Below are 23,366 nucleotides of genomic sequence, written 5' to 3'. Positions count from 1 at the left end.
ATAATGATAAAAGTTTGGGTTGTCGTCAGCATAATATTAATAAGTTTGGGTTGTCATCAGCATAATATTAATAAGTCTGGGTTGTCATCAGCATAAAATTAATAAGTTTGGGTTGTCATCAGCATAAAATTATTTTCGGGTTGTCATCAGCATAATACTAAAAGTTTGGGTTGTCATCAGCATAATATTAATAAGTTTGGGCTGTCATCAGCATAAAATTAATAAGTTTGGGTTGTCATCAGCATAAAATTATTTTTGGGTTGTCATCAGCATAATACTAAAAGTTTGGGTTGTCATCAGCATAAAAATAAGTTTGGGCTGTCATCAGCATAAAAATTATTTTTGGGTTGTCATCAGCATAATATTAATAAGTCTGGGTTGTCATCAGCATAAAATTTTTTTTGGGTTGTCATCAGCATAATATTAAAAGTTTGGGTTGTCATCAGCATAAAATTAAGTTTGGGTTGTCATCAGCATAATATTAATAAGTTTGGGCTGTCATCAGCATAAAATTAATAAGTTTGGGTTGTCATCAGCATAAAATTATTTTTGGGTTGTCATCAGCATAATACTAAAAGTTTGGGTTGTCATCAGCATAAAAATTAAGTTTGGGCTGTCATCAGCATAAAAAAGTTTTTTTGGGTTGTCATCAGCATAAAATTAATAAGTTTGGGTTGTCATCAGCATAATATTAATAAGTCTGGGTTGTCATCAGCATAAAATTAATAAGTTTGGGTTGTCATCAGCATAAAATTAAGTTTGGGTTGTCATCAGCATAATATTAATAAGTTTGGGCTGTCATCAGCATAAAATTAATAAGTTTGGGTTGTCATCAGCATAAAATTATTTTTGGGTTGTCATCAGCATAATACTAAAAGTTTGGGTTGTCATCAGCATAAAAATTAAGTTTGGGCTGTCATCAGCATAAAAAAGTTTTTTTGGGTTGTCATCAGCATAAAATTAATAAGTTTGGGTTGTCATCAGCATAATATTAATAAGTCTGGGTTGTCATCAGCATAAATTTTTTTTTGGGTTGTCATCAGCATAATATTAAAAGTTTGGGTTGTCATCAGCATAATATTAATAAGTTTGGGTTGTCATTAGCATAAAATTAATGAGTTTGGGTTGTCATCAGCATAAAATTATTTTTGGGTTGTCATCAGGAATTGTTTTTTTAAATTTTATTATGTAAAATTTAAGCAAAAAGATAAAGTAGTTATTTAAAGAGGTGTCTAATCTTAATAACTGTTTTACAATTATTATTGTGTACAATAATTAAATATAATCTATTATATAATCTATTATACTAATCTATTATTATAAAAACGATTACATTGATACTTAACATTTAGTGAAAAAAAAAATTACCAATTGAAAAAATAAAGCTGGAAATTATATTTTTCCTCAGTTCACATAAGAGACAATTATTACTTGAAAAACTACCTGGTTTAGCAAATTAAAACTACTGAGAATATACATTAACTAGCTGCCCTTACTGTGGGAGCAACAATGGCCAATCTAATATGGTGTCCCTGAAAGAGTGGCCAACAAATCTGCCTTTCAGGTGCCTGTATGACCTATGTCATTATCCAGGTGGGCATTGGAAAAAAAAATATTTCCTTTTATTTATTGCTAAGAATGTTTTTATGCTATTTTTTACTCAATTTTCGAATAAATTTTTTTAAATTAAAAATAACGATTTTACTTTTTTTTAAAATTTAAAATATTAGCAAATTTTAATAATAATTATTTATTCTGTTTAATTTAAATACCTATGAAAGAAAAAGGATAAATTATAATATTCTTTTTGCATCAAATTTTATTTATTTTACTAGGAGGCTCCGCCCCCTGCTCGCTAACGCTCGCCAACCCCCGAGAATTGCTACGCAATCTGTGGTTCACGCTGTGAACCATGGCTCTCTGCGCTCGCTTGCCAATGAACACAATGTTCTAGCACAAAGACATAGTATATTATCATCAAAGACATAGTATTTTATCATCAAAGACATAGTATTGTACTTATGTAGAAGAATTCTATCAATGTTCTTATTTGCTTTTAAAAAAGTATATTAGCTATTTAGATTGTACATGGTGAAAAAATCAAAACATTAGCTAAATAAGAAACATATTAGCAAAATAAATTATCTGAGATAATAACCCTCAAAAAGTCTTTCATTTTCAAGAACACAAAAATTTGTTTTATCGCCAAATGAAATATTTTTTGGTGATCAGCATTATTGAAATCAATTTCTATATTAATTAACATTTGTGATAAAGTACATAGCATTTTAGAACAAAATAAGGATGTTTTACATACAATAAATTAAAATGCATGGCTGTTAGCATCACCCGAGAAATACCACGTGGAGGTCGCCATGCTGCATTTCTAATCGGGGTGTTTTGATTTTGTCAGTTCCCCTTGCCTACTGCCAATAGAACTTTCAATTAAATTTTTTTCCAAAAAACATTTTTTTCTGCAAAGCTCTAAGAAATTAACACTAAGCATTTAGAATTTCTTTGAAAACACAATTATAGATTTGGCATCTTGGAGCAATTACTGAAAGGCTGTCAAATGACTTAACTCTTGACAGGCCAACATAAAGTTGTCCATGACTAAAAACTTGACTACATCTTTAACAGTTATTATTGCACTTGATCTCTGCAATCTACGCCTTCCATAACATTCCTCAATACTTTCTTTCTATACAAAAATTGCTATTTTAGTTTGAAAAATTACATGACAATCAGCAACTGTTTAGATAATTGTTTCGTATTTGATAAGAATTTTGCATTTTATAGCATAAATAACAGCAATTATAAATAAAATTTTGATGATGAGTTAATTAACTCTTTTTCCCCCCCCAATTTTTTTTTAATTAAATCCCTTTTTAAGTGATTGCTTTTGTTTGCTGTATCTTTTATGTTTGTTATATTTAGTCGTTAGTCCATCTTCAAACATCTTGTGACAAATCCTTTTTTTTTCTTCTTTGCAAGCACAGAATGTAAGTTTTGAATATATTCCCTTCCAGTTTCTCTGATGTTGTAACACTTACATATACGAATAATCGTCGTTAGAAAAACAGTCACCTTTATAGTAACTAATTAAAAAAAAATTTACTTCTTACAAGAATCGCGATAGTTGATCTTAAAATTGCGTGAATATAAATAACAATTATGGATTTTGAAATCACATGAATATGAAACTAGATATACGATTTTGAAAATGAGAAAATACAAACTGGGATATAGAATTTTTAAAACGCGTAAATACAAATCACGATTCATAATTTTTAGATTGCGTAAATACGAATCATGATGCGTAATTTTTAGATTGCATAAATAAGAATTATGATGCATAGCTTTTAGAATGCGTGAATGCGAATCTCAATGCCTTATTTTAAAATCACGTATAAATACGAAAATCAATGTTTGATATTATAAACCGCATGAGCAAATCAACACATTGAATTTTAAACTTGCGTCAATACGAATCGCTACATAGGTTTTTAAAAAGACGTAAATACGAATAACAATATCGGATTTTTAAATCTCGTAAATAAATCGCAACACGCAAATATGAAAAGATATGTTTGATATTAAAATCGTGTGAATAAGAATCAAGATATTAGCAGATTCCAGGCTTGGGACCTCTGAAAGGCTTGTCAGAAGCAGCGTCGTTTGAACTACGAAAATCGGATCCATCTGGAGGGCGGGTAAAAAATTCGGAAAATCTTATCTGCTGCGTGTAAAGGGGAGAAAATAGGTAAAATAAGTAAAAATGAGAAAGGATTGGTAGCTATGTAGTTTGAATTTTCTGTTCCTTTTTGAAAATCGGTGAATTTTCTGAAAAAGCAGAATACTAATTTAAAAAAATGAAATTTTTAGAAAATCTGAATTTTTGATAAAAAAGCTGAAATTTAAGAGATAAAAGTGAAAAAAGCGGAAATCCGCTAAAAAACGGAAAAATCTCATCCCTGTAGAGTGCTCGCCTTCCAATGAAGTGAGCTAGGTTCAAATCCTTGCAACGGCTGGTCGATACGAATTTCGCATCCAGCTTGCACCAACCACAGTGCTGATGTGAAATATCCTCAGTGGTTGATGGATCATGTGTTAGATACCCTTGCCGTCAGGCTAACCATGGGAGGTTTTTCTCTCAATGTAAAGGACATACTGGCTATTTCCATCAAAAAAGTCTCCATGAAGACAAATTTCTTCTAATATTTGACCCAAGAGATCCCTTGTCTTCTGGATTAGGTTCAAAATTACAAGGCTACAGAGTTGAACATTAGTAGTTGTAAATTGGGTCGGCTGTTCAACGATGGTTATAAAAATAAATTTTTAGCAAAAAAATATTAAAATTAAATTTATGATGAAAAGATAAATTCTTTTATAAAAAATCAAGCAAATATTACAAAATTAAAAAAAATATTAAATATTACTATGTTTTGAATAACCAGGCCTCAAATCCTTCCCTTCAAAAACAGGTCTCTTTAATCTCTCTACGCCCAAAACTGTTCTAAAAATCACTCATTTCCAAACATTGTATCATATGTTTCTCTAGATAGATTCCTATGCTTCCAGCTTGATTACAACCAGCATTAAACAAAGTTTTCCTCTTTGTTGGTTTGTGGTTTCAAATCAATATACTGATAAATACAAAATACATGAAACACGAAGGCACCCATTACTTATCAACTGCATATTTTTAACAATTACACTTGTACTATTTTAAAAATAAAATTTGGAAAAATTAGCAACACTAACAGCATTAAACAGCAGGCTAAGCTTAAACAGCATTGCATACTGTCACAAAACCGAAACAAACAAAGAACATAAAAAAGGAAATGAAAAAACTTTAATAGCCTCAGTAATGAGCGCTCCTCGTTTTATAACAAATCCACGTCGTAATAGAGACAATAATATCTATTACACAATTAAAAATAACAATAATGATTTGAACACCTTCAGCAGCAAAAATTTGCAGAATATTTAATAATTTACACTATTAGAGAAAAAAAGTGAACCTCATATGTTAGCCTCTCTTACTTTCTCAAATATTTAATTCACTGTGTTGTGACCAACTCCCAACACAATCAAAAATCATTAAAGTAGGAAAAGTTGACATGCTTTGAGCACTCAAAACATAGTCACCCATTCTCAAGATCCACCAGAATAAATGGGGAATAAAAAATAAAAAAAAGGAAGGAAGGAATGCTAAGTTTCCAGAAATGAAATTTGAAAAGAAAAAAAAGTGAAAGACAAGAAAAATCACGGTCAAGAAGAGAAACAATGGCGGTGCAGAGACAAAACAGAGCTGGGACTTGATCTTATTTATCTAAAGGCTGGTGACCAGAGACCTAAGACATTTCAAACTTTCTTACCTCATATTTCAAGGTAATGAAGTTTTTTGTTTTTCATTAGGAAATATATTTTCCAGCTTTAGTTTCTTGGGATCATTTACTTTAAAAGAAAAATAGATCAATAGAGGCAAAGTAATATTGCAACCTGTTTACACACAAAAGAATTAATGGCTATATACCATCAAAAATTACAAAATCTCTCTTATTTCATCTTTTTTTCTTGCATAATCGTAAATTTAACTCGTTAATTATACAAAATAATTAAGATAAGATAAATACCAGTCACTGGGTCCTCTGCTACTCCCAACCAGGGTGCAAAGTAACGGGATATAAAATCATACTGATTTCCAGCATCATCTTTGCAATCGAATTTGTCTTTTGCTTCCAAAGTCACTATCACGCCAACCACCTCTGAAGATGCAGATAATAATTCATTTGCATTATTTTTGAATGATTCAAACTCTTGCCTGAAAATATAAGTGCAACAGTAAATTGTAACAGAATCATAAACGCAAACAGAGAATATCAAAATAAGTATTTTCAGAATGTTTTTACTGAATTTTTAAAACATTAGAAAATCAAAATTTTTCTTTAGATTCTATGAAAATTTCTTACATAGAACTACTTTTTACAAATATTAATATAAAAATGTCTTTATTATTTTTAAAAATATGATTAAAAACATAAAAAGTGAAATTAACAATAAGGGGTCCAAACATTGTATTGTTGTCCGAACCAAACTAAGAAGACCATATTTCCCAGAGTGCAGCTGCTCCCGATATTTTGAAGGTTAAGAATCCAAATATGTAGAAAAAAAATACATGTTTATTCAGAGAAAGTAAATTTTTGTGTTTGATTTCGTAACTTAATAAATAGTTAGCACTAATTAGCGTATTTGAGGTCACCCCAGAAACCATTTAGATTGACACTTGGTATGTGAAAATTTGAACATTAGCACAAAAGTTATTTAGGGTGATATATCTTTCCTTTGTGTGCATTAAACATAGAAGATATTTAAAAGATGGTAATTTTTTTAACTCAAAAGTAACATTTACAAAATTTAAAAAGAGATAGAAATTTTTTTTACATAATATATTTTTTCTTATCAACACAGAAAAGAATATCTATATTGAAAACATTATACAATTACTCCTTTTTCACATTTTTATGAGTCCTTATAGCATTAAAAGTAAGAGGGAAAAAAAGGATTTTAAAAATCATGAAATTTAAGGCAAAAACTGAGATTGATGATATAGCTATCATAAGTAAGTATCATAAGATAGTATCATAATATTAGGTTTTTGAAAATTCAGCAGCAATAACTGCCAAAAAAAAGAAGATTTAAATGCTGTAGGGATGTAGTGCAAATCAAACGTGTCAAAAGGCATTTACATAAATGTGCGATTTGAGTTACTAGTTTTTTAAAATAATATTTTATGAGAATATTAGGATTTTAAAAAAAAAACACAGAGATATCATGGACTACTATAAAATGGATTTAAATCTTCTTAGTATAACGACGACTAACAGGCGCAATTCGAAATTTTCGTATTGATTTCTTTGTATTCTGATTATAGTAATATCTTAATAAAAATTAATTCAATCTAATCGTTGCAAATATATCAGATTGGATAAAATAGTTCTTCAGTTCAAAATCAGAATTGGCAACAAAATTGCTACTCATAAAAAATGCAAGTTTCAAAAACAATGAGAAAAAAAAGTTTTAAACGTTTGCTATTTAGGAATTACTTTTTAGATTATCTTTATGCTTTAGTGCTTGCCTCAGTTGATCATTAATTTGAGACTAAGTTATTATGGAAGTTTTTTTTCCACTCATGTGTTGCTGAAGTTATTCCAGAGTTGCGTTTTTCTCAATTAAATCTGAGTTAAAAAGTCATTATCACGTGTGAATGAGAACTTCTTAAGAAAAACAAAAGAGGGTGACAAAATAAGTGTCAAAGACAGAATAAGTGTCGCGTCAACCAGATTTCACTTAAAGCATACCTGTCAACATCAGAAAAATAAAATAACAGATTTTACTAGTGACATTTTTTTAGGCTATGAGTAAAGTTTTGATACATCATGCATAATCATGTAAGTCAAAAAGAGAAATTCAAAATTGGAAATAATAAAAGCATTTACATTTAGTGATGTAAAAAATTTGTATATAAATCTTAATCTAAAGAATATTTTTCTTAAAACCATTATTTATAATTACTTAATAAACACTCAACAGCTGTAATGGCAATAGCACCTTCTGTTGAGGAATAAGAAAAGTATTTTCGCCATTAGCGGATATTTTATGGCCAAAATTTTTTAATTTATCAGGACGTTTAATTAAACAGGAATAGTCGTAAAATACAGGAGAGTTGGCAGGTATGTGTAAATAACTAAACGTAAGTTTTAGATTAGAAGATTTTAGATTTTTTTTTTGTGAGAATATAAATTATTAATTCACAGAATTTCATGAATTAGCAGAAGAATCACATGCCTGGCTCTAAGGATTGATTTCTACAACTCCATATAGTGTAAAAAACACAATTTCTAACTTTTGGCATTTCAGAAATTGCCTTTAAGACAAAGATTTTATATGTCTTATAGAAAATGTAGGTAAAACTTAGCATTTAAATCAACATTACTTCAGTGTCTGAAACATGGCTTTTATGTTAAAAATTTAGTCTATTTGAGTAAAATAAATTTGCAGACAAAACAACAATTTATAGCAGTCAATATTACAAAATTAAAAGAGATTCTTTATATTCAAAAATTGTAAGAGACCCAGCTATAGCTGTTTTGGGTGTTCAACCTATATTTTGTTTTTCTGCACAAAATCTATAACAGGATGCATAGTCAGATTTTTCAACAAAAAATAAGCCTTTTTTTAGTTTTTCTTAAGCACTCAAAAATATTTATAATCCCTTTCCAAAAAAAAAAGAAAATCACAATTAGGATCTGTGCACTAAAAAAAAAAAATTTTTTCTATTATTTAAACTTCTTTATTTATCAACATTAAATCAATAAAACTCAAACACATGATAAAATAAATAGTTTCTGATAAATATTGCAGAGAAAAAAGTGAAAATCATGCATTTTTTGAAATTTAGAACAACAATGGACACGGCAAAAAAATCTCTTTTTAGGAGATAGAAAATTAAGCACTTTTTACAAACCCCGAATAAAGAAGCAACTTTAAAGGCTATTAAAAAACGTAAATCAAAAATAAGCAACTTTAAGCACTTTTTAAAAAAGCTGCGCACCCTGTGTAAGATTTAGAAACTTGAATTTACAGAGCAGTGTAAAAAATGTACAAGGTTAACAAGGAATTTTAAATTTGATATTTAGATTGAAAATCAGTTACTGTTACATTTGAATTAAAAGATACCCTTCGAGTTACTTTGCAACCCTCAGGTATGCAACTAAAGAATTGAATTTTGACGTGATGAAAGGGACAATTTATGAACTTGAGTTTTGTTTTACTTTAAAATTTTGATTTCTTCAAAAAATTACTGCAATTTTAAATGCTTTTCTAAAGCAATTTTTTTCATTCCTTTTGCTATAAATAATACATGTTTATTCATGTTGTAGACAATTTTATCTCTCTCTTTAGATCTTCATTTTGTATGCTCATACTTGAGTTGATGTTGAGAGTAAAAAAAAAAAAAAAAAAAAGAGTGAGAGAGAATTAGAATTAGTTGTTGCCAAGTATAACTTAACACTTTTATTTAAATTTTTAAAAATCTAAAAGACTTAATTAAAAAAGAAAAATTTCAAATTTAAACTGTTATATAAGGTCATTACTTATTGCAATCAAATAAAAATACTTCATTTTATTTCATAATGTAACAAAATTTTCCTAAGTTTCCTTTTTTCAAGTATAATTGATTATTTTCAAATCCAGACAATCATTCATTTTGCTAGGATTAACAAATTAATAAAATGTGCTAGTATAAAATTTTAACAACTATATACAGTCAGACCTCAATATAAGATCACCCTAACGGACATCACAAAAGTGACCTTATAAGCGGGGTGAATTTAAAATTAAAATTGCCTTCTAAGGAAGTTAAATAGGCTTTTGTTAGAAAAGAGCTCCCCTTGCCTCAGATAAAAATGACCTTATAAGCGATAACGATTTCTAAAACTTGACCATATAACCGATAATCTGTAACAAAGAATTCCTAATCAGTGAGCCGGGACTTTGGAAAAATGACCTTATATGCGGGGTGACCTTATATCGAGGTCTGACTATATTTTTCTCCTTGGGATCTATGATCTTTATCAATTTTTGAAAATAAACTTGAATAAATTGAAAATATCAAATGAATTGACAATCAAGGGGATAGGAGAGCAAATCCACCTGGTTACATTAAAAATTACATTACAAGAAAAAAATTATACATAAGCAATTTTTTCACATTGATTGGGTATTTTTTACAACTCATTTTTAATATAAAAAATTGATGACATTTATACAAATGTTAAAAAAAAGAAGTTTTACTAGATTTTTTATACTTATATGAAAAATATTAAAAATATTTTCCATTAAAAATATTTTCTCCATAATAGAAATATATTTTATTCTTACAGTTATTTAAACTTAAAAAAAAAACTCTTTTTATGTTTTCTTTTTAAACATAAAAATTTTCTTATCAAGCACTTTGAGAAATGGAAAAGTTACACAAAACATATTTTAATTTTAAATTTAACAAAATTAATATATTTTTACAAAAAATAATAAAATACATTTAACATCATTCATTTAAAGCATGCACATTTATACATAAAACATGTACAAAATATTTATTATATAAGTTCGTCTCTTAAAAAAAAATTTTAGATTTTTTTATAGACATTTTTACAATTTCGCTAAAAACTGAAAGATACGCATGACACATACTAAAATTGCACTTATAATTAAGAAGACCCTTTAAAAATAGAGACCTATAAAATGAAAATAAATAAAAACTAGTCAGTAGACTTATAAGTTTAGAAAAAATAACTTACTGATGTAAAATTATAGGCAGGCAAATCAATTTGTATCTTGTTATCATTTAGACGTTTAGCTTTCAATGTACCACTAAGAGTTTCGAATTCCAGTATTTCTGATTTGTTATCTAAAAGAATAAAATATAAAACTCAAAATCGCAAAATAAATACACTATTATCAGCAACAAAAAAAAACTCTTTACATTTAACCTATGACAAAAGTTAAAACTTTATTAAATTTTAGTCAAATTAAATACAACACCAAATTATAACTCCTAATATTAATGAAGTGGAATCTTGGTTGCCTGATTCCTAATTATCCACAAAGAAGTTATGGTATAAATGCTAACTTTTTCAAAATAAACAAGCAATAGAAAAAAAACACTTTTTTAAAGTCAATTCCTACTTAGGTCGATGAAGAAAAATTTTATTGTAGTTACTTTTTATTAAATAATTTCAATTTTTTCTACCATATAAAACTAAAATCAATTTATTAAATTTAATTAATGAATTAGTATTTAAAAAAACTGTATTAACATCAACTGCCATGCACAACAAGTTTTAAAAAATGTATTTGAATTTGTGCGGATGAATAAAAAGTATTTTATTAACGATTGAAAATTTGAACAAGATATAGGGAGAGTCTGAACTAATAGTAGGAATTAAAAAATTTGTAAGATTTTCATACCAACAAATTATACAACAAAAAGACAACTAATCTTAAAAAAAATTCTGAACACATTTCTAATATTAAACATTGATAACATTTATTCAGGCAAAAAAATATATTTTTAGTATGTTGTTAATTCTTAGATATAAAAAGTTTTCTTCCAATTAAAGACTTTATAGCAAATATTCTTCTTTTAGAGATTTTTTGATTAAAATAGGTAGACATCAATATTTTCTATAGTTCCGAAGAAAATAAAAAATAGGATAATCCTGTACCAATGGGTTTGATTGATTGAATGTAGGATTTAATGGCACAAAACCCAAAGGACATGCTGCGCCAAACAAACGGTTCTAAAATAAAAGTAAATGTATATTACAAGTATATATATTACAATGCATAGGTAAATGTACATTATAATGTAAATCTTAGGTAAATGTATATTACAAATTTTCCTCATTTAAAATCACACGGAATTTATTAAACTAGATACAACAAAACAGATGTATTCAAAGCTGAATAAAATCAGATAAAATTGTGAATAGGATAAAACAGTTATATACATTATAACAGACCAATTGCGCATAGAAACACAAAAATGTTAGGACGATGAGAGTCACCTAACAAATCCCGCAGAGTTAAAATAGAACTACCGAAAAAAGTAAGACGATGACGGTTAAAACATGGGCAGATGATTAAAATATGATGAATAGTGAGTAAAACTTTACAAGTTTTGCATTGGGGAGGAGGTTCCCCAAATAACAAATGTAGGTGGGTCTGCCAGTGTGGCCGATTTGGAGACGGCTTAACTTTACATCTGCATGCCGCAGACTCAATACAGGATATGGGCTAAAATATGTTTTTATTGAGTGCAACTTGTTAAAAATTTGTAGATCCCATAGTTGTTGCCAAACAGATGTGATGAACTGTCGAATATAAGTTTTTGTGTCTAAGAAAGGTACAAATAGAGTTAAAACAGAGGTAGCAGATCATGCAGCCGATTGATTGAATGTGGAAGTTTTATGGCACAAGATCCGAAGGAGGATATGCAGTGCCAAACAATTTGTTGAGTCAGATCTAATGGTAAATTGCACACAATAATTTAGCAATTGTCATAAAATAAATGAAACTAATAAAATTGTAGACACGTATTTTTAAAAGTTCATAAAAATCGATAAATAGCGTAATTCCATAAAATACACAGTAAAAGTAAAACGGTACATGGGTAAGAAATAAGAGTGAATAAAAACAGATAAAAACAGTTATATACAATACAAAATACCAATAACTCGCAGAAATGCGAAAATGTTAGGATGATGAATTTCATCTAACAAATCCCTCATACATAACATAGTGCTATTAAAAAAGGTAAGACGATGTTGGTTAAAACAAGGACAAATGGTTAAAATGTGATGAACCATAAGTAAAACATTACAAGAGTCGCATTTGGGAGGAGATTCTCCAAACAACAGATGAATATGCGTGAGTCGAGTGTGGCCAATTCTGAGACAATTTAGCTTTACATCTGCATTACGTAGACGCAATACAGGTAATGGATCTATATATGGTTTGATGTTATAAAGTTTATTTTGAGTTTGAAGGTCCCAATGCTGTTGCCAAAGGGACAAGATGAGCTGCCGAATATGTAGTTTAATGTCTGAGAATGGTACCGATTTTGTTAATTTAGTAGTTGCAAATCGTGCTGCATAATCAGCCAACTCATTCCCTGGTATACCGACGTGACTCAGTATCCAGCAAAATGAAATATCAAATCCCTTCTTTTGTAGAGAGATTACCTGTACCCATACCCTCCAACTTATGAAGATTTTGAAAATAATTCTTTTTAGTGGTAGCGAACCAAAGTAGAAATTTTTAAAGCAAATGGATCTCTCATAGAACTTTTATCAGAACTTAAGAATCTAGCCATATGGCCTGCACTTTTATAAGTAATAGTGGACAAGTTACGCTAAAATTATTATTTTTTAAATATTAAGACATTTATTTTGCTACCGTCTGAAAAGAAGATTTCTGAAACTACGGAAATTCCGTAGCAGTTGGAGGGTATGCCTGTACCAATGGGAGGTCATTCCCCATTAAACACAGACTTTAAAGAAGCATCATCATAATTTTGGTTCCCGATTAAGCTTTTTCATTTCTATGGTGTAAAATATAAATAAATAAAATTAAAAAAGTAAAATTTAAAAAAATCAGTATTGGATAAATAGATTTATAAATAAATAAAAAATAAAAACTGCATACTTTTAATACAATAAATTATCATCCTAAAATATGAAACAAAGGTGCAAGAAAGCAAAAAATAACGGTTGAACTGAACAATAAATTTTTCAATTAAGCCACAAAACAACACAAAGAACATTTTTTCGATTAAATCACAAAAAATTATTATAAAAAATACTAAATTACTAAAAATATGGAACAAATAATATGTATTTAATTGAAATAAAAACATATTCAAACAACTGACAAACTTACTTAAAAATAGAAGGAGGTAAAAACAATAAAAATGCAATATGTAAAGATTTTGGACTAAAAAACTAATCAATAACAAAAAAACTAATCATTATCAAGTTGGATAAATATAAAAAGATTACTTAAGATCATAAAATTGCGAAATTAATAAAATAATTTTAAAAAAATCTTATTTTAATAATAAATATCAAACTAAAAAATAAATAAAGAAAGAGAAATATATAAATTAATTGAAATTAAGTCAAAATTATAATAAACAAAATAAAACCAAATTATAATACAAGAAAGATTTATTAAAATCATCAAATTAATGATGATAACAAAGCAAAGAAAATTATAAAATAAAAGGTCAATTTAATAATCAAATTAAATAAAAACAACACTTATTAATTTCCAAACAGAATTGTTTGCTAAAAGAAGCACTAACATAAATATTAAAACCTGGGACAAAGCAAGATATGATGAGACCAATTCTTAATCTTAAAATTTATGAATAAGAAGAACTAATTTATTGATTGTGAAGGGAAAAACATTGAGGAAATGTATTACAACTAAAAAGAGAAGGCTGCAATCTGTTTCATGTCTCTTCTTAACAATAAACAAGCAATATATAAATAAAAAAAAGTAAACTCCTAAATAGGCCAACAAAAATTTCTTTATTTTCCTTAATTTTTATTAAATAATTAATAATTTTATTAATAATTATCAGTGGTGTAGTTTTATTGTATATTTAGAAGGAGTTCACCTCCCTGAGATTATATATATATACACACACATAGCGACACACACATAGTGTGTGCATATATGTACACACACAGATAATATAATTAGAAAAATAAAGAAAAAAAATGGAAAAGTTTAAAAGATAAATTGAAAGTTTCTCTTTAGGACACATTCCTTTACAACAGCGATAGAGACAATATATATAAATATTTTTTTTCTCCATAAATTACAAAAAATTAATAATGAAATATTTTTTTAAAACTACATCCTATTACCGTACAATAGCTAATTGATCAAATAATGTATAATTTTGGAGGGAGTTTTATCCCCAAAACTGTGCCACTGGTCATTGTTGCAAAATAGTCCTGGCAGTGGAATTTTAAAGACTGAATCCACTGCATAAATCCAAAAGTGTCTCAACACAGTCAAACAAAGATTATTGTTGTAAGAATTCAGCTTAGTCTAACATACATAAAGAACAAAATTTTCTTAAAAATTAACACTGAAAATCTTTATATTGTTTTAATTCAAACTGAATTTTATGCAACAATACTAAAAAGTGAAATGAAATTCTAATACAGTTAAGCCTGCAATCAAGTAACAGTGTTTGTGGTGCTCTCTCAATTTAGTTTTTAATTAGAAAGTTTAGTTAAAGAGTCTCAGCAATTTGTTCGTTTGCTTTTCGTTGAAAGTACCCTCCCTGAAATGCGCTATTCTTGTTTCCATAGCAGCAGACGGCCTCAGACTTTATGGCGGGGGAGTTCTTACCGTAGACAAACTATATATATATAAAGCTTATTACTTTGTTGGACTATAATGTACAGTAAAATATATATATGTGGTTGTTAATTAATTAAGTTACAAATATAAGTTATAAAGAAAAATGTATTATCTCTAAATAAACACCCTAGATTGATGTTTATTTTAATGTAAACCTAAAAAGGTTTGTTATACAGTTTACAATTCAACCCTCTAACCTACGATATCTGCTCTATTCTACGCATATTGCCTTAAAAACAACCTTTCATATAAAAACCTTAAAGCATGGTTGACTTAGCGTTTTTAAGCATGAAAAAATCCTTTCATAAAGCTAGTCTCAAGGTGAAAATCTTAAATCTAGGCAATTGTAAGTTTTCTTTTCGCAACCTCTTGTATGCTCAGCTAAAATCCACCTTCTCGCAATATTTTAATGGCAATATTGATCATATTGCTAGTGTGACGCCAGCTAAAGCGTCATTATGGACCTATGTGACCATTTTACCAAACAGACGATACTTTTCAAAAAAGCTTTAAAAAAAAAATTTTTTTTTTCTTTTTAGGATGATATTTTTAAAACTTCAATATTTTTGCTTATTTGAAAAGTTTTTTGTACAAAATTTTGGGGACAATAAAAAGAAAATTCCGACACAAGGTTTCCGTAAGGCTTTCTGAGCATATATATCAACATATAGGGGAGAGTCGGACAAAACGGGATACGTGGCCTAGGGACCAGACTATTGTAGCTATCTAGTGGACAACGACAGAAACGTGTTGTTCGACCTTGATTATATTATTCTCGGTGAGTCCCGCCTCGAGATCACTGTTTGATAGAAAGTTATAAGTCTCAGAACTTTTTTACTCTATTTTCTTGCCATTTTCTACATTGTACTGTGTACATATATGGGAATAAAATTCCGGTGAGTATTAAATTTGATTAACCATTTATTTACCAATATTTATATGTGCAGTCTTTTTAATTTTCTTTCCACATTTAGGCAGCAGCCATGTTTGTTTCAAAAAGTGTCGGAGTCGGACAAAACGGGACACTTATGAGTTGGATAAAACGGGATAGAGTTTTTTATGTCCCGTTTTATCCACCTATTTAATTGTTAGATTAATACATTTTAAAATAGCCATATATTAATGTAGGCCTATGAAAGTGAATTAGAAATGGAAGAAAAGGAAAGGATGATTAAACTACAAAAAAGAGCTAAGATAATTGAAGAGAAGGCTGCTAAGAAATCTCTCTTAAAAGCACGAGGCACATCTCGACAACGAAAATTGCAGAAATAAGCCTTCTTGTTTGAAAACTCATAGTCTTTAAAAGCAAATGTAGCATAATATTTTTTTTGTGTACTTACTTTCAAAAAAATAATCTATATAAAAGTGTTAGAACAGTAAAATCGCATGAATATAATTTAGAGACATTTTGCTTTGCAGTTCTCTGCCAGTTAATTATGCTTTTCACTTAGTTTCATGCAAAAAATTAAACATTGTAAACCCTATCCCGTTTTATCCAACCCAGGTATGCTAAAACGGGATATGTAAGAGTTTGGAAATTAATATTTTTTTCTATTTCACAGTCATTAAAATTAGTTGAAAATATGTTTTTTGTGTTACCTACAAAAAAAAATAATGTATGGTTTTCCTTTACAGATATTCCGTAGTAAATAAAAATAATAATGGTATCCCGTTTTGTCCAACTCTCCCCTACAACACAAAATTGTGAAAAAATTGTGTCCTAAATCAGGGGACAAGATGTGTATGGCGTGAGCTCTAAAAAATGCCAAAAATATCTCTGTACAAGGTTGAGTAATATAGGATAGCTCACTGAATGATTGATAAAAGAGCTAAGTCCAATCCTTTTTATTGCCTCAACATATTTTTAAAGCAACCAAGTTGAGGCAATAAAAAAAGAATGATATAAAAATGGAAGCACGAACGTACCAGTGTTGGGGTAGTGTACTTTTTACAACATTTCAAGTATAAACATGTACACGAGTAAAGTGACATAAAAGCATTGAAGTTTAATAAAAATCAATATTACATCAGTTATTACATACAAATGTGCAAACTAAGTCCAGTACCTTTGATTCATGAATGCGCAGTGTACTCCTGCAAATATTGAATATTATTATATAAATTAGTGCTTTATAATTTTCTTTTTAAGTTCAGTTAGTGGCACCATAATACAGTCATGCTGAACCTTATTATACAAACACTTCCATTTATTGTCAGTATAGAGTATTATCCTAAAAATCTACTCATAATATATAAATATGGTACTAAATTTTACAAAAGCATACCTGACAACATTGGAGAAATAAAATAACAGAGATTGAGATTTTACTAGCAACATTTTTTAGGCTACGAGTAAAGTTTTGATACATCATACATAATTATGTAAGTCAAAAAGAGAAATTCAAAATTGGAAATAATATAAGCACTTACATTAAGCGAAGTAAAAAATATGTATATAAATCTTAAACTAAGGATTTTTAAACGATGATCAGGGTATCTGCTACATTTTAGATTTTCAAATCCATGAATAATTCCAAGAATTTTTCATGACTTGACTTATTTTCTCCAACAAAAACACAACAATTAACTTAAAAAAGCATTATAATAACATTAATTGTAATGATAGGTATAACCAAAACTGTTATACTCTGCCTCTTCATATTTATACATTTCAAATTTGAAAAACAGAGGAAAGAAAGAGTTGAAGCAATAAAATAGCTGAAAAAAATACAAAAGCAAATAATATTTTTTTTTCCCTGCATATTTCTAAGATATTTTTCTTGTTCATCGGAAAGGAAAGAAATACTCCTGATTTTTCAGTTCTCATTTTGGAATTTAAAAAAATTTCACCAATGAACGGCTTCCTTCAGATAGAATTTTAAATTGATAAAATAAAAATTTTAAAATCATAGAAATTTAAAAGATAATTCGTTCCAGAAATGATTGTTTTTCCTTTCATTTTTTGAAAGAACATCATAATTTTTTAAGAACATGATAAAAACAATTTAGATTTTAATAAAGTATGACTGTTAGTAGGCATTTTGTTAGAAATTCAGATATTCGGTACACCATGAAATTGGGGGGGGGGATTCCAGTTTTTAAATGAGATTTTTTGGTGACCTAAATCTATGACTTTCCATGATTTTTTTTAAAAAAATAGTTAAAATCATGGCATTTCATGATAAATTTTGTTCAATACCGAAATTCATGATTTTTCATGACTTTTCCAGGTGCACAGATACCCGGTATATATACCCGATTTATAATTACTTAAACTTTTTTATATTTCACAACCATTGTTGAACAGCCCACCTAATTTTTGGGTTTATGACTACTAATGTTCCAACTTCATAACCTTGTAATTTTGAACCTAATTCAGAAGACAGGGAAACCCTTGGATCAAATATTGGAATAAATTTGCCTTTGTGGAGGATTTTTTGATGAAACTAACCCACATTTGTGTTACATGGAGATAAAAACTATGAAAACCTCTAGATCAATATTACAAACTTAAGTTATAAACAGAAATAAAATACTCACATGAAAATATAATCTGGATTCTTGACCACCATTTGGATAGAACTTTTTCTTTCTTCCTGTGAGAAAAATTGCTTACTATTATTAATGATATTTCTAAAATAAGACCATTAGTTAATGATACCTAAATATAATTAAGAGTAGAGTTAAATCTAAAGCAAGCTCACCACCCATTTTTTTTAAAGCTACTTAAGAGGACGCCTTATGGCGAAAGAAAAGTTTTCGTCTCACATTCTCTTTCTCCTTGATTATTAATTTAAAGTGCAGAAAAAGTGAGTTCAAACAAGCCTAGAGTAAGCTATGAAATTTCAAATACTGAAAAAAAAAAAATTTAAAAATATTCAAACTAAAATAAATCATGCTATGATAAGTTAGGATTACGCAATGGAGAAGTTCTCTTCTAATAATTTGCTTGCATTTTTTAATATTTTTTCAGCAATTGAAATTTCATGACTTGCTCTAGGTTTGCCTCAACTTACTTTTTCTCCACTTTAAATTAGTAATGAAGAAGAAAGAGAATTGGCAATGAAATTTTTTTTCTCCATGGTATGGTGCATGGTATAAAAAAAGGAAGGAACAAAGAAACTTACATGGCCTGTACACAAAGATTGTTTAGTTTACATCTGAAAACTATACTAAAATGAAAGATACAGTGCACAAAATACTTTTTGATCTTAATTGTTCGGAGGCCTAGCCTTAAATATATTATTTCATTTGTGCAGACCATGCTTTAGTGTATTCAACAATTATGGACACATATTAGGATATTTTGGGTTAGTTACAAAATCATACACTTATAGCCCTTTGCACTTGCAAATACTTTTAAATGCTGTTTGATCTAATATCAGCACTATAGTATTTGAAATACACAATATAGTATCATTATACAATTTTAAAATTCTTATAATATTGTGGTCACTAATTATTAAGATATAAAATTTCTTAGTTTTAAAGTGGTGACTGTATCTGGTGCCTCAGTGAAGACATTGGAGTGCAAAGGGTTGTCACTCAAATCTGGAGGGAAAAAATTTCCTGAGTTTTCCCTGCTCATGTTATACACAATATATTAAGAGGAAACAACAATTACTGTGCTCTTGTGTCAGCTATATTAGTCTAGCTATACTAGTTTTAATTGTTGGAAAAACTTAAAGAAATAAGGAAGAGCTTAACATACTAAAAACAAATAATGATAAAGTAAATAAAATAGTTTAGTATAGCTGAAATATCATCTTTAAATATCCCATAGATAGTGCTTTAAGTTGTCACCACTTTTAAAAGAAGAAAATAAGAAATAGAATTTCCAGTTTGTAAGGAAAAACTCAAAATTCCCTGCATCATTCCTGATATTTTTAAATTCCCTGTATTTTCTGTTCTTCCTCTCGAGCGGTTGTTGCTTTCGAAGTTCAATCTAAAGTTATTTCCTTGTAAGAAATCTAGTCCAAGAATGAATTGATATTAGTCCACGTTATGCCACATGATGGTAATTGGCCTCTCCAAATATAATCTTAAGGAGGACTTTTCTGTTAACATTGATTTTATCTCTAGAGACAGTCTGTAGCAACACATGGGCAAGGATACAGCAAAATTATATTTTTGGGAGGAAGCTATAATATTTTGAGATCATAAATAGGTATGTAATTAATTTGCTTAAATTGGATTATAAAATATATTAATACTTATTTATATTATATAATAATTATTGAATTATAAAACATATTACTGGACAATAATTTGAAATTTCATATTTAAAACATCATATATCTTAAAAGTGAGAGAAACCAATACTTAATTTTAATGAACCAAAATATTTACCAAAAAGCTTGTTCATGGATAAGAAATTCCAAAAATTCTTGCTTCCATTTTCTCATAATTTGTTCCCCTATCAAAGAAAAATATAAAGAATTCTTTTTATTATTATTATTTTAGTTTTTTCATTTGCAACAATTATGATTGATAAATGCAAAGAAAAACATTTTTAACATAATTACAATGTATTAACAAACTTTAATTCAACACTTAAAAGTTAAGTACTTCTGAAATACTTTTTTTTTCTTTTTATTTAATTAACTGCTGTTTATTAACCTTAGTATATGTTTGTAGAATGTTCAAATCAATACCTAAATCAAAATAAATAGCATTAGTAAATTGTTCATGATTAACTAGTATATACTATAACTTATATAATTACCTACATATTTTCTTTGAAAACTATAATTAAATAATATTTTTTTTAGATAACCACTAGTTTCAAATTTTTTATTAATAGCTGTTAATGATAATAAAGATAAGGTGTAATTTTTCAACAGATATGATTTACAGAAAAGTCAAAAATTTTACATGTTGCAAAAATAAAAAAAAACGGAGATTTTACTAGTGACATTTCTTAGGCTACTAGTTAAGTTTTACATCATGCAAGTCAAAAAGAGAAATTCAAAATAGGAAATAATGAAAGCTCTTACATTAAGCAAGGTAAAAATATATGTATATAAATCTTAATCTAAAAAAGATTTTTTAAAATCATTATTTATAATTACTATTTTATTCCATAATCGGTGCTGAACAGCTGACCCAATTTTTTGGGGGGGTTTACGACTACTTATGTTAAACTCCGTAACCTTGTAATTTTGAACCCAATCCAGAAGACAAGGGAACTCCTGGATCAAGTATTGAGAGAAATGTATCCTCATGGAGGACTTATTGATAGAACTAACCCGCATTTCTGTTACACGGGGAGGAAAACCACGAAAAACTCCCACGGTTAGCCTGACGGCAAGGGGACTTTAACCCATGACCTGTCTACCACTTAGGATATTTTTACTTAAACTATTAACACTCAACATACTGCAGTACTGGCAATAGTAACTATCTGTTGAGAAATAAGAGAAATATTTTTGCCATCAGCGGATATTTTATCACCGAGTTCTTTTAAACAAATTTCTTCAATAAATACGGAGATATTTGAGAATATATGGGTAAACAGAAGATAATAAAAAAACACAGTTGTTAAAAAACAGGAAACTTGGCAGGTATGTTTTTTTAGACAGTGCAACTTATCTATGACTGTTTCTACATTAATATGATCGAAACTTGGATATTGGCAATATTAGAATAAATCAATCATAATATCACTAATAAAAATAGAAGTTCAATATAATCCTCATTACAATGAGAAGTTCCTTAAACTTTTCAAGTGAATGCACTCTTAGAAGATTTGTTTTACTATTCCCAGCTATAAATTATTTTATGCATTTATGAGTAAGACCTTCCTGCTATCAGGGGTCTGTTTAGGTTTTTCTGAGAGGTACCTATTTTTTAAAAAATTTAGACATAATTTGTAAAAAATTAAAAAATTATATTAAAACATCAACACAAAAATATGGATTTAGCGTTTCTTACGGGATACAAATATAAAATTTTAAGAAAAAGTATTTTGTGAAACTACCGTTTTTCCTAAAGTTGAATTTGTGAAGGTACCGCTGAACAGTAGTAAATTTGGCCTGGACAGACCCCTGACTATACACAAGAATATATTACGAAAAAATATTCCATTGTTTTATTTTTCTAATAAAACACAAGAGCTTTAGAATGAGCAATGATATCACAGACTGCATATTATTCCAAGATGATCAACAAGCAGAAAATTATTGAATTTCATACTATTGAGTTTGATTTAATTGATTCATTTAATTTCCTACGCAATTTTCAGAATAATCATTGTTGTAATTTATGGTCTTTTAAAAAATGAGCATTTATTATGATACAGTAAAACACATTAGTTCAAGTTCTCAGGAATCTGTCTAGGCTTTTTTAAGAAGTACCTATTTATTGAAAATTTAAAACATAATTAGCGAAAATTAAAAATTATATTCAAAAGTCAACACAAAAATACAATTAAGTAAGAAAATATTTTTAAAATTTGTCACTGCAAATAAAAATCATTTATGACATGTAAATTTCTATATATATTTTCCCCCTTATATTCAAAAACATTTTTACAATTGTAAAAGTTTAGGCTAAAAATTTTATCCAAATTTTAAAATTCATAAAAATCATTGTCCATAGTTAAATTTCAACTTGAATTTAATAAAAACATACATTTAACAGTACTAGCACAAAAGTTATCCTCATAGGGAGATTATTTTCAACTGAGTCATACAGAAAAAAGTTTTACAGAGGGAAAAAAAATGTTTCATAAAAAAATAAAAGTCTATTAGAATAAATTTACAACAGTGTTTAAGAAATTGTTCGAATATCGACTTCCTGTAAAGTTTATAGAGGGAGAGCCCCGTTGTTTCATTTTTTAAACTCAGAGGGAAACGAAAAACTTGCTTTGATATGGCTAAGCTTACCACATTGCATTATGAGCAGACATGTGCTATCTTTTTGTAAAACACAGCTGGCAGAAAAACTCCCCTTTTTCATAGATAGCAACGAGAATGGGGTTTGCAAGAGAACTTGCTCTTTTAAAATATTTTGTGAAACTACCATTTTTCCTAAAGTTGAATTTGTGAAGGCACCGCTAAACGGTAGTAAATTTATCCTGGACAGACCCCTGGCTCTGTCTGTCAATTTTAAAACTTACGAAGGGTTTATATTTTCTTGAAAAATTCTGTTTCCTATAAAAATTTACATGGAAATAAATAAAGTTAATAAAGTTTTAACATTATTGTTAATTTAATGGGTTAGATTAAAATGTAACAAAGCTCATACTTTGGTCCTGCAAAAAAATTCCCCGATTATAAAGAGCAATAATTCTAAAAAATAACACATACAACAATCAAATAAGTACATCAGTTAAGAAAACATGAGAAAAATAATAATTG

At 28.3% G+C, this 23,366-nt stretch overlaps 1 protein-coding gene across 9 annotated transcripts in view; it reads right to left on the bottom strand.

Moving 5' to 3' along the window:
* The window catches only part of LOC107443889 (phenazine biosynthesis-like domain-containing protein 1), a 38,220-nt gene that overhangs the window by 10,058 nt on the left and 4,796 nt on the right, over window positions 1-23,366 (bottom strand). For 8 of the 9 annotated variants that reach the window (XM_087165143.1, XM_087165141.1, XM_087165148.1 and 5 more), the window contains 3 exons: window positions 20,356-20,422; window positions 18,547-18,602; window positions 5,640-5,827 (listed from right to left, as the gene is read on the bottom strand). In XM_087165143.1, coding sequence (XP_087021269.1) covers window positions 5,640-5,827; window positions 18,547-18,578 — 220 coding nt within the window. In that variant the 5' untranslated portion in view covers window positions 18,579-18,602; window positions 20,356-20,422. Of the gene's footprint in view, window positions 1-5,639; window positions 5,828-10,364; window positions 10,475-18,546; window positions 18,603-20,355; window positions 20,423-23,366 lie in introns of those variants that run through there. The other variant, XM_087165140.1, reaches the window with a different exon arrangement.

The sequence above is a fragment of the Parasteatoda tepidariorum genome, chromosome 5 (assembly GCF_982258835.1).
Source record: "Parasteatoda tepidariorum strain Cologne lab strain chromosome 5, Ptep-v5.0, whole genome shotgun sequence".
Taxonomy (NCBI): domain Eukaryota; kingdom Metazoa; phylum Arthropoda; class Arachnida; order Araneae; family Theridiidae; genus Parasteatoda; species Parasteatoda tepidariorum.
This window is presented reverse-complemented; position numbering and strand designations above follow the sequence as displayed.